The sequence below is a fragment of the Mchenga conophoros genome, linkage group LG15, assembly GCF_057382185.1.
Source record: "Mchenga conophoros isolate Kocher_MC1m ecotype Shallow Benthic linkage group LG15, M_conophoros_male_GT1.1, whole genome shotgun sequence".
Taxonomy (NCBI): domain Eukaryota; kingdom Metazoa; phylum Chordata; class Actinopteri; order Cichliformes; family Cichlidae; genus Mchenga; species Mchenga conophoros.
In genome coordinates, this window is record NC_140540.1 from 29,765,797 (window position 1) to 29,778,766 (window position 12,970).

Consider the following 12,970-nt stretch of genomic DNA (forward strand, 5'->3'; position numbering starts at 1 on the left):
AATGAATATTTAGTGTATATCAATGTGTGTGTCTCCTATATGATATATGGGGTGCCTTTGTCTGGATGTGCTTCCCATCCAGAGCTGCACAGCACAGAGGAAAGTTCCAGCGCTCCTGGAATCCCTCTGTGATGGAGCGCCAGTCTCCAGGTGAAGGCACAGCCATGAAGTCGTCCACTAGACAGTCCCAGATGGACGTCGCTGCCTGGGGGGTGATCTGGCTCACCGTGGACACACCGACTCTGAAACTGAACGCGATGGTCCTGAAGGAGTCCCCGGTGACAAGGAACCTGGACAAAATTGTTCAAAATCAGTATTATGTGTACTGCAGTTACAAAATACATCATTCAAATTCCAAAATACTTTTGTGATGTCAGATTTAAATCACAAAACATGAATCTTACATAAAACCTTTTGTAATTATAAGGATAATTACAAAATGTATATTAGATAATATCTAAAACAGTTGTGTTTTGTTTTAACTTTAACATATCATAATTTGATTGGTAGCAACTTTCACAACTACAGTGAGCCAATCACTCATAATTCCTAAACATGTCAATCAGGTAGGAATGAAGTAAGACATTAATAGAAATAAAGAGTTGTGTGTTGACATGTAGCCCTTTCCTTGCTTAAATCATTAATAATTTTGAAAAATTAATCTGTGATAAGACAGCTTATCAAGATAGAACCATGTAACTAGAGATGAACCAAACTGTTCACAGTTTTATCTAACTCTGTTTTAATAAAGGCTGGTGACCCCTGCTATAGAGTCTGACAGCTGCAGGGATTATATACAAATATTCAACTATCCCAGAATTAAACCAGGTCTAAATAAAAAGGAGTGAGTATCACTACAAAGGTTAACTCAGTGGTCCTAATGCTACAGTTTGATATCAGCAAACACCGAGCGCATACATTGATGTGACACCACAGCCATGCTATCATTCAAACACTGATAACAGCATAAATCGAATTAAATCGGGACTTGATGAGAGCTTCTGAGTATCACTAGAAATATTATAAAGAGTCGTCTCTGTACCACAGTTTGCTTTCAGTAAACACCGACAGCATTCACTGTTAGCATAGCACATCCATGTTAGCAGTGTATAACTGGATGGATTAGCATATTAGCACAGATATCAATAAAGGACTACCGTATTAAATAGTTTTACTAACCTCAGGCAGACGGACAGGCGCTCTGCAGGTGGGATTGAGCGTCTGTAGTTGGTGTCTAGGCGGGCAATGCTGGGACCGACGAGGGAAAGCAGGTCCTCAAACTGGCCGACGGTGATAGCGCTGGAATCGGCCGTCATCCAGGCGCAGCTCCTGGAGCAAGTGGTGAAACTCACCAAACTGCTCATGCCTCTGGAGGACCTGATGGACCCAGGTACGGCGAGGACGTCTTTTACGCTGCTGCTCTGCTCTCCACAGTACATAGAGAAGGGAGACTCTCTCTTCAATCAAGCGCTAGCTCGATAGCTGCCATCTTGCAAAACCAGGTCTGGCACAACTCCCTCCCACATTCCTCCCACATTTCCGGATATTTTGACGCGCGATGGATTTTTCTTGGACACGCGTTGAGACGCGAATGTACACGCGTCAAATTAGGGGCGTTTGGGGCGTTTTATTCGCGTCCATCGCGTTCGGTGTGAACACACTGTTACATTGCTGGTGAAAGACTCTGGCCCTGCATTGGTCATACTGTCCTGTGTCTTTGGGAAATGGCAGGACATTTAGCTTTGTTCTCATTGGTCTCCCTCTGAGAAGCTGAAACGGAGCTGCTCCAGTTGTTGCATGAGCTGTAGCATTCTGTTACGGCGGGCTTCCACGGCTTCTGGGACACCTGTGCAGCCTGAACACAGTCCTTCAGTACTCTGTTGAATCTTTCAACACACCCGTTTGCTTGAGGGTGATACACACTTGTTCTAATGTGCTTGATGCCCCTTTCCTTCAGGAAATCAGCAAAAGCAGATGAAGTGAATTGTTGTCCATTATCTGTCGTAAGCTCACAAGGGTTTCCCTCCCGTGCAAAAACTGAAGACAAGAACCTAATAACAGTGTCTGTAGTAGCTGATGAAGTAAAGGCTACTTCTGGCCATTTGCTGAAGTAATCGACCAGTGTGATAGCAAACCTGCAGTCCTGCGACCCACGGTCAAAAGGTCCAACAATGTCAACGGCCACATGCTGAAAGGGACCATCTGGAAACTGAACCGGCTGTAGGGGAGCAGGAGCAGTTTTGGCCGTTTTGTCACACGATTGACAGACAGAGCACGATGACATAATCGCATGGACTTGAGTATCCATGCATGGCCACCAGTAAAGCTCTCTGAGCCGCTGCTTTGTGCGAACTATGCCCTGGTGACCTTCGTGTGCGAGGCATATTACCTTTTCTCGCAGGGACCTCGCATTTATTGTCAGCAACTTTCTGCCAGCCCTCTCTCCTTGCTTTTGCAGCCTTTGCAGTGTTCCCTTGCGTTCTGATTAAACTCTGAAACTCCTGAAATCCCTCACTCAAGAGTTCTTGCTCTGCTGCCGAAAAATACTGAGCGCTCTCCTTCGACATTTTCGCAGACCAATCAGAGGGTTGCCGATCAATGTTTCTACTATCGATGCGTAGCCCTTTTTACGACACCCAGTGATCTCACATTACTTCATCCAGCTGTACTAATCGTCAACAGCAGGTGTGTTCGGAGAACCAGATTAGCGAGCTCACGTTTAGCGTGATGATTTGGTCTTGGATGTGTTATTTGATCTTGGATGTAGTAAGCGACGTACGAAGAACGGGCCCCAGGACGGTACTGCACATCGTACTGAAAACACATCAACCTTGCAGACCATCGTGCGATTCTCATGCCAGCTCTGTCCATACCTTTGGTGCTGAGAAGGGTAGTAAGAGCTTGGTGGTGAGTGCGAAGCGTGAATCTGCGGCCCCATACATATGTACGCCATCTTTCCACCGCCCAGACACAGACTAACACCTCCTTTTCTGTAGTGGAGTACTTTCATTCAGCAGGAGACAGTGTTCGGGAGGCGAATGCCACAACCCGCTCCACTTGATCTGGATGTAACTGTGTCAACACAGCGCCTAGCCCGTAGTCTGATGCGTCTGTGGTGATAAAAGCAGGTAAGTCAGGGTCATAGACGGCAAGTGCGGGACTTTCCAGACGGAGTTTTTTCAGGTTACTGAAGCTCTCATGTGCTGCCTCGTTCCACTGGAGTTCAACTTTCATGTCTGTTTTCAGCAACTGTCGCAGTGGCTCCACCAGTGTAGCATAATCTGGAATAAATTTACGGAACCAGGATGACAAACCCAGGAATGAGCGCAATGCAGCCATATCCTTTGGAGTAGGAGCCTCAGCAATAGCAGTAAGGTGATGTTGGCTTGGACGTAGGCCTTCCTTTGAGATTACATGGCCCAGGAATGTGATGTGTGACTGGCAGAAGGAACTTTTCCCAGTATTAATCTGCAGGCCGACGTCTCTGAGACGTTGGAGAACAGCTTGCAGGCGTGTATCATGCACCTCCTTTGATGTTCTGTAGACGATGATGTCATCCAAGTAGTTGCGAACACCAGGCAGATCTTTCAGGACTGTTTGCATCATTTTCTGGAAAGCCGAAGGTGCTGATGCTAGGCCAAATGGAACACGTGTGAACTGGAACAGTCCCTCATGAGTGATGAAAGCAATCAGCTTGCGGCTCTCCGGATGCAAAGGTAATTGGTGGTATGCTGAGCTCAGGTCAATCTGGCTGTAGTGAGTGGCACCCGCCAACTCAGAAAACAGATCCTCCATGTGAGGAAGAGGATGGCAGTCAGTAATGATGCTTTTATTGGGTTCACGAAGGTCAACACACAGTCTCAACTCCCTTTTGCGCTTCCGGGCCACGACCAGAGGACTCACCCACTCAGCTGCATCAATCCTTTCAATTATGCCAGCTTTGAGTAAGCGAGAGAGTTCTGCTGATACCTCTGTACGTACACTTAATGGCAGGTGTCTCAGCTTTTGACGTACAGGCTGCACATTGTTGTTTACCTGTACTTTATGGATGAACCCTTTAACACACCCAAGCTGAGCTGGTGGAATAGGATCAACATTGTATACAGCAGACTTCCGGTTAGTAGAATCCGGCTCATCTGCAGTTTCATCCTGAATGCGGTCCACTTTGCCTCCGACGATGCAGACGTTCAGTGCTCTAATGAGATCGAGGCCTAATAGCGGGGAACCAGCTTTGACAATGTAGAAGGAAGCAGGAACTTTTTCATTCTGTGCATGCAGTGCAACTGATGCAGGCAGACAACCCATCACAGCTAACTCATCTTTAGCATAAGTAACTAGTTTGACTTTAGGTCGCACCAGTGAACAGTCTGCAAAATACTGTCTGTAGATAGTTTCTGGCAGAATAGACACAGAAGCTCCATTTTCTACTATCAGCTCTACCGTCTTAGAACCACCTTGTACAGTTTCAATGTCGACAGTGCAGGTAAGCTTATCTTGAATAGCTGCCATCATTTTAGCATCTTGCATGCACAGTACTGCCAATTCTGGAACCACTACTTCTCTCACTTCACTGACTGACGACTTACATACCTTGGCAAAATGTCCCTTTTTCCCGCAGTTGTTGCATTTTGAAGAAGCAGCCGGGCAGTTTTTATCATTAGCTAAGTGCTTGTGAGAACCACACCTGAAGCACTTCCGCTGCTGCTGCTTTGAACCTCCCCGTTTGCGTTGGTCTGGAGTGCAGCCTTTAGCAGGGCGAGGTCCTCTCCTCTGGTGAGAGTGGGAATTTGCCACATTGACTGTCTGAACAGGCGCGGTCGGAAACGAGCCGGGTGTGGAGAGTAGAGTAGCGTTTTTGACTGCTGCTTCCACCTGGCCTGCAATAGTGCAATACTGCAATACTCATCCTCGTCGCCAATTTGTGGTGTTTCGACAGAAGAACGGAGACGACTTGGTTTATAATGGAATGTGTATTCAGCAGTAGTTAGCCATCCAAAACATATCACAATACACTTCTCTTCTTCTATCCTTCTATCACTATTAGTCACAGAGCCCCCTACTGGTAACTGAGTATATGTTCATATTCAGTCCCCCTTGTAAAGCAACCCTTCACCATCTTAGCAGTGTATGTAAACATAACAATATCCTGGTCAAAAATGACTCCAAGGTTCCTCACAGCGTTACTGGAGGCCAAGGTGATGCCATCCAGATTAAGAATCTGGTTAGATACCATATTTCTAAGATTTTCAGGACCGAGTACAATAACCTCAGTTTTATCTGAATTAAGAAGCAGAAAGTTAGCGGCCATCCAGATCTTTATGTCTTTAAGACATTCCTGCAGTTTAACTAATTTGTGTGTGTTATCTGGATTCATGGATAGATAGAGCTGGGTGTCATCTGCATAGCAGTGAAAATGTATGCTATGTCTTCTAATGATACTGCCTTGGGGAAACATGTATAATGTAAACAGAATTGGTCCTAGCACCAAACCCTGTGGAACAGCATAACTGACCTTGGTGTGTGAAGAGGACTCTCCATTTACATGTCCTTGTATGATGAACACAGTCAGGTCTCCTGCTCGTGAGGTGAAAGTGTTTGTCGGGTGGTTGTCTTGGGAATGTACTTACTGTAGCGTCTCTTGTTTCCAGGAGGATTGCGGAAACGTGTGGAGGGAGCTGGGCACTAATGTACATAGACACTGAAGGAGGCGGAACATTCACCACAGAGGAAAATCACTGCACAGGAATTGGGAACTGACACACAGAGAAACATGTGCACTGTGGATTACTGGCACCTTTGTTGTAATTTTAGCTGTAAATGCATTGTGTTCATACAGAAAGTCATGCATTTGGGTCCTGCTTGTGCCAAACCTGACAGTAAAGTGCATCTAACAAAGCAGTCAGTGAGTGTTAAGTGCTAGATCAGGTGCTAGACCAGCTACATTCTTACTCTGAATGGCATTGCTTTGGCCTCCAGTAACACTGTGAGGAACCTTGGAGTCATTTTTGTCCAGGATATGTCCTTCAGTGCACATATTAAACAATGTAGGACTCCTTTCTTACACTTGCTCAATATCTCTAAAATTAGAAATATCCTGTCTCAGAGTGATGCTGAAAAACTAGTTCATGCGTTTATTACTTCTCGGCTGGACTACTGTAATTCATTATTATCAGGATGTCCTAAAAACTCGCTGAAAAGCCTTCAGTTAATCCAAAATGCTGCAGCAAGAGTACTGACAGGGACTAGAAAGAAAGAGCATATTTCTCTTATATTGGCTTAAAAATTTTCTTTTTGATAAAGCATATAGTTAGGGCTGGATCAGGTGACCCTGTATCCTTCCTTAGTTATACTGTAATAATGGCCATGATACATTGAGTATTTCTTCTTCAGTCACCTTTCTCACTCACTATGTGTTAATAGACCTCTCTGCACTGAATCATACTTGTTATTAATCTCTGGCTCTCTTCCACAGCATGTCTTTTATCCTGTCTTCCTCCTCTTACCCCTACCAGTCGTGGCAGATGGCCGCCCCTCCCTGAGCCTGCTTTTGCCGGAGGTTTCTTCCTGTAAAAAGGGAGTTTTTCCTTCCCACTGCTGCCAAAGTGCTTGCTCATGGGGGCTCATAGGATTGTTGGGTTTTTCTCTGTATGTATTATTGTAGGGTCTACCTTACAATAAAAAGCACCTTGAGGTGACTGTTGTTGTGATTTGGTGCTGTATAAATAAATTGAATCAATCAGTCAATCATGTCAGCTGTTATAAACTGTTTGCTTTTATTGAAAGCATTTACTCATTAGAATTATTCATTTTTTTCAATGCAATGGTAAAGGTTTTATTCTCTGACCAGGGCACCATTAATGAAAGGTTTTGCACTCATCCAGTTGTTTCACTCCTTCCTCAATATTGTCTTCTTTGTCCAGCAGTCTCCTTTTTCCTTTAAATAGTGAACAGACTGCAGAGGAAACAAAAAAAAAGAGATGGTGTATTCCTGTGGCTTAGCTTTTCTGTACAAAATAGCTGCATTCAGAAATACTTCTTCATTTGAAAATATATAATACATGAGTTTTCAACTCACTGTACCTTCACAGAAGGGTTCAGAGTAATGATGGTATGTGTCCTTGTCTTAAAAAAAATAAAGAATAAATACTATCAGTTATCAAAGAAAAGTGGAGATTTTGAAATACTGAGATATGTAAAATCTGCCTTTGCCCCCAGTAGGAACAGAATTGGCTCCATCTGCTGGTAAAACATCTCATTCATCTCAATGCAAGTAGAAAAATGCAATATGGTTCCGAATTTGTAAGGCTGATAAAGTTTCTCCTGAGTGCAATGTATCTCCCACTACAGCCCACAGTGGCATTGAAGATAGTGAAATACTAGAAAAGAAAACTGTCAAAATTTGGCTCAGCTACAAATAATCAGTCAAAAAAAAAAAACAGCAAGCAAATAAATAACAATGAAGACTGTGTTTCATATACAAATTACTCAAACTGAAAATGTGAGAAGTCTGTGATGGTAGCCAGGAAAAATCTAATTCAGCATAAAGCATCTTATCCACTTGCAATGCTAATTAACCGCATACATCTGTCCAAAAAACAAAACCGTTTTATTGTATTTTCGTACCATATTAACATTTAATGTCTTAAACACTTTCTTAAATACAAACAGGGTGTGTACCCTGTGTTAGCTGGGATGGGCTCCAGCCCCCCGGTGACCCTGATAAGGATAAGCAGAACAGAATGGATGGATAGAAATATGCAACTTAAACTAAGGTATAAAATAAAATGCTCTTTACTCTAGTTTTATTTTGGGATGCTTTCTTACATTAAACGAGTTCTGAGAGTGTTTTATCTGCTCAGTGAAGTAGGTTTGGTGTGTGTTCATGTGAATGTGTATCTGTATCTGTATTTGAATGTGTGTTTAATAAGCGTGCTAGTGAATGAGTGTCAGCATGTCGTTGTAAGCCTTAAAGAGCATGTGGGTTTTACTGGCCTATGTGTATTTTTATTGGCCTGCAAAAAAGCTTTTATTTTAAGATTTTCAATAATTAATATGATTTAATGTATTTTTATATTATTTTACTTTAAATCTAAAAATAGGGTTACAAAAGTGATCTACTACACCCCATGCCCCCCTTTAGACTCAGACCTGGTTATTGTGCTTGCAGGTATCACTGCAATTAAAAGCTGTCACCTTCAGCAAGCTGCCTAATTTTAGCACTGTGTCAGACTTAGGCTACGTTCACACTGCAGGTCTTAATGCTCAATTCCGATTTTTTGATCAAATCCGATTTTTTGTCTGCTCGTTCACACTACAAATAAAATGCGACAGCAAACGCGCTCTAGTGTGAACCCTCAAAGCGGCCCGCATGCGCAAAAGAAGATGTCACACACAACGCGCTCTGTTTGGACCCAGAGCAAACAATATTGTTTGACTGATGGCCCTTAATATAAAGACTTCGGACTTTACGTTTCCCAATTTTTGCTTTAAGTTATTTTGTTATTTACATAATAATGTAAATAACCTAATAATTATCCTTATTGCTGTTTTAGAGAGCGGTACTTCAAAGGATAGTTGCAGATTTCTGTCAGAATCTGCAGATTATACAGTACAAATAAAATGTTCACGTTTATCCAACGTTGTCTTCCCAACAGTTTCACTGACATCTACACTGGATGGCCAGGAAGCGTTCGCGATGTGTTATCGGGCGCTTTTCCGGTGCTGATAATTGGCGTCTGTCTTGTGTCGGTGACGTAAAAGACGGATTTAATGCGACTTGACCGTTCAAACAGCAGTCGCTTTCTAAAACATCAGATATGTATCGGATTCAGTACCACATACGAAAGTGACCCAGATCGGATTTGAAAATATCGGATTTGTGCTGTTCACACTGTCATACCCTGATCGGATATGGGTCGCATAGGGTCAAAAAATCGGATTTGATGCGCTTTCGCCTGCAGTGTGAACGTAGCCTAAGGCTGTGTTCACACTGCAGGCGAAAGCGCATCAAATCCGATTTTTTTTTTTACCCTATATGCGACCCATATCCGATCATGGTATGGCAGTGTGAACGGCACAAATCCGATATTTTCAAATCCGATCTGAGTCACTTTGGCTACGTTCACACTGCACGTGTTAATGCTCAATTCCGATTTTTTGATCAAATCCGATTTTTTTGTCTGCTTGTTCACACTACAAATAAAATGCGACAGCAAACGCTCTAAGCGGCCCGCATGCGCAAAAGAAGATGTCACACACAACACTCTCTGTTTAGACCCAGAGCAAACAATATTGTTTGACTGATGGCCCTTAATATAAAGACTTCGGACTTTACGTTTCCCAATTTTTGCTTTAAGTTACTTTGTTATTTACATAATAATGTAGATAACCTAATAATTATCCTTATTGCTGTTTTAGAGGAGCAGTGCTTCAAAGGATAGTTGCAGATTTCTGTCAGAATCTGCAGATTATACAGTACAAATAAAATGTTCATGTTTCTCCAACGTTGTCTTCCCAACAGTTTCACTGACATCTACACTGGATGGCCAGGAAGCGTTCGCGATGTCTTCTCTGGAGCTGATAATTGGCGTCTGTCTTGTGTCAGTGACGTAAAAGACGGATTTAATGCAACATGACCGTTCAAACAGCAGTTGATTTCTAAAACATCGGATATGTATCGGATTCAGTACCACATGCGGAAGTGACCCAGATCGGATTTGAAAATATCGTATTTGTGCCGTTCACACTGTCATACTATGATCGGATATGGGTCGCATAGGGTCAAAAAATCGGATTTGATGCGCTTTTGCCTGCAGTGTGAACGTAGCCTTTCATATGTGGTACTGAATCCGATACATATCCGATGTTTTAGAAAGCGACTGCTGTTTGAATGGCCATGTCGCATTAAATCCGTCTTTTACGTCACTGACACAAGACAGACGCCAATTATCAGTGCCAGAGAAGCGCCCGAGAAGACATCGCGAACGCTTCCTGGCCATCTAGTGTAGATGTTAGTGAAACTATTGGGAAGACAACGTGAACATTTTATTTGTACTGTATAATCTGCAGATTCTGACAAATATCTGCAACTATTCTTTGAAGCACCGCTCCTCTCTAAAACAGCAATAAGGATAATTATCAGGTTATCTACATTATTATGTAAATAACAATGTTAAGATATTCATTGTGTGTACTCATGTTGTACAGTGTTTAACTGCATTTTGGTTACTGTGGTTTAACAGAGACAGTATTTTAGTTGTCACCACAAGGAGGCACTGTTTCATTGTAAGCGCACGGATGCTGCGTCATCACGCCCCTAAGAAAAAAAAAGTATACCACAACGAAAATGGTACCCATGAGGAAAGTTTTGCCGCGTGTTGATGTGGAATAAAGTTCCCAAAATATTAAGGACATTTTTGCCTCCGTCGTCATTTTCCTTCGAGTTGATCGCTGTCGATGCTGCAATACTCAACAAACAAAATAACTTAAAGCAAAAATTGGGACACGTAAAGTCCGAAGTCTTTATATTAAGGGCCATCAGTCAAACAATATTGTTTGCTCTGGATCTAAACAGAGCGCGTTGTGTGTGACGTCTTCTTTTGCGCATGCGGGCCGCTTTGAGCGTTCACACTAGAGCACGTTTGCTGTCGCATTTTATTTGTAGTGTGAACAAGCAGACAAAAAAATCGGATTTGATCAAAAATCGGAATTGAGCATTAAGACCTGCAGTGTGAACGTAGCCTAAGTTAACACCTCATCTGCTTATTATTTATGTGGCCTTGCTTCTGCAGCTTTACTTTTGCTGTATAAAACAAACGATGGATGCAGCAGCTAAAAAGTTCACTTTTCATCATGAATTTGTTGATCATGTGGTTTGATGCCAGAAAAAAACATTTTTCACTCCACCTGAGCTCACCTTTTCAGCAACAGCTCCGCCTCTTCACTCTTTTGCAGGGCATGCAGGCACCGCCTCCACGCTAAACCATGACAGCATCATACTCACTGCTGATGTTGTGTTATCAGCGTTTTTGTTAAAAATGGAGGCTGCATTGTCTTAATATTGTAGTACATTGTATTAACATGTGTGCTTCTAAACACATTTCTATTGCAGGTCTACTTTTAGTCACACATATGGGTGAAGTGCTTGCATTTAAATGGTAAAGTCAGAGAGCCACAGAGCATGCGTTAAACAAAGCATCAACGCAAAGAATTTGCACTGATGATTTTTTTTTAAATTAAAAGCTCATCCCAGCTCACTGATGCCTAGTGGTTGACAGGCTCAAGCTCAAGCACACTTATGCTTACACTTATGTAAGAAGACAACGGTCCAAAACACACTAGCAAATTCACCTGTGAATGGCGCAAAACCACCAAAATGAAGGTTCTGGTGTGACCAAGTGCTCCAAAAGGCATCAAAGCCACAAACACAGAAGCAAGAGCTTTGCTAGAGTGGCCATTAGAGGAACTGGAGATTTTGGGACTCTCCATTTGGCTTCATTTTTCAGGTTATTTTTTTTAATGCTTGATTGGAACCTTTCAAACAAAGATGCCACAAAGACCCAAGGTTTCACAGCAGTACATTGCATTATAATGAGATCGATTTTAATGTTGTGGCTGATTGGCCGATGGCTCAGTCCACTGTATCACTGGCTGATGTGCAGACTTCTCTCGGTGCGCTCCCGCCTGTCTTAACCAGTCGTGGCAGATGACTGTCCCTCCCTGAGCCTGGGTCCTGTTAAAAATGAGTTTTTCCTTCCCACTGCCACCATGTCCTTGCTCATGGAGGGTAAAATGATTGCTGGGGTTTTCTCTGTATTATTGTAGGGTCTCTAGGCACTTGCTTCAAGGCACTTCATATTTTAAGCCTTGAAGCAAGTGCCTTGTTGTGATTTGATGCTATATACATTGAATTGGACTGAATTTGTCAGTGTGAGTACTCAGCAGAGAGTACAACTGGTACAGACACAAACCATGATAACATGCAAGTCATCACCCAGTCACAGCCATTCTGTGCCAGACTGAGTTTAACACTTGCGTATAAAGGAGCTGTGAACACTCACATTCTTCAGCATGTGAACACACACCTGTGACAAATTAAACCATGATATCATTTTTCAAAAAGATTAAAATCAACACTGAAACTTACAAAAATGAAAACTAACTCTCAGCATTGGACCTTATCAAACATTACAATGTGATTTTGCTAAAAACAACTCAGAGAGCACACACCTGTTGTTTGCTTGCTCTCTGGACTTTTGGCTATTTGTCTGTGGCTTTAATAAATGAAGAAAAAAATAACGGATAACCCAAACAGCTGGATCCAACAATGGTTAACAGTCAGTCTGTTTTCTCAATATTATTATTAATATTTTTGCAGAGCAGCAGACAGCAAAATACCTGGTTGAGGGTTTTTTTCCCCATTAGGATTTAAAGCTTGCATTCTATAAAGGAGCCAGACGGTGGGGTTAGTCTCACAGTTTATCAGTTCTGCAGGCTGTGGCCTCATTAGTTTCTTTACGATAGAAATGACTTGTGATTTCAAATTAATTGATCATTTTAGACATTTATATTTTCACTATTACATGTGTTTGCATGTATTTATGTACATGTGTGCATGAGTCAGTACTTGCTTTAATAATGTGCACATTTTCTTTTTCTCTAAAGACCGTCCACGACATGAAGATGTTTTGCTCCTGTCCTTTTGTTTGCTGGTATGTATATCTGGTTGCAGCACTTAGCTGGTTACAGACTTGGTCGAAGGACAAAAATACTCTCACAAACACACAGCCAAACAAGAGCTAACAATTCACAGCGGTCACAAGTATTTAGCAAACAAAAAACGATGTGTATGTGTTTGTATGTGTGTTTGTGAGTGTGCGGAGAGGAATCTGCAAGCACACGCGCGCACGTGCACGCACACCGGGTGCTGCTCTTTTAAATCCACCTGTTCACAGCTCTTCCCTGCGCGCTC

The 12,970-nt window shown here is 42.6% G+C and overlaps 1 protein-coding gene across 1 annotated transcript; it reads right to left on the reverse strand.

Moving 5' to 3' along the window:
* On the reverse strand, positions 1 to 1,452 carry LOC146558610 (uncharacterized). The gene is made up of 2 exons (XM_085247069.1): positions 1,180 to 1,452; positions 1 to 290 (listed from the first exon to the last, which is right to left on the reverse strand). The coding sequence occupies exons 1-2, from the start codon at positions 1,437 to 1,439 to the stop codon at positions 20 to 22; spliced, it is 531 nt and encodes a 176-aa protein (XP_085103195.1). The 5' UTR covers positions 1,440 to 1,452; the 3' UTR covers positions 1 to 19.
* Between the last annotated feature and the right edge of the window lie 11,518 nt (positions 1,453 to 12,970).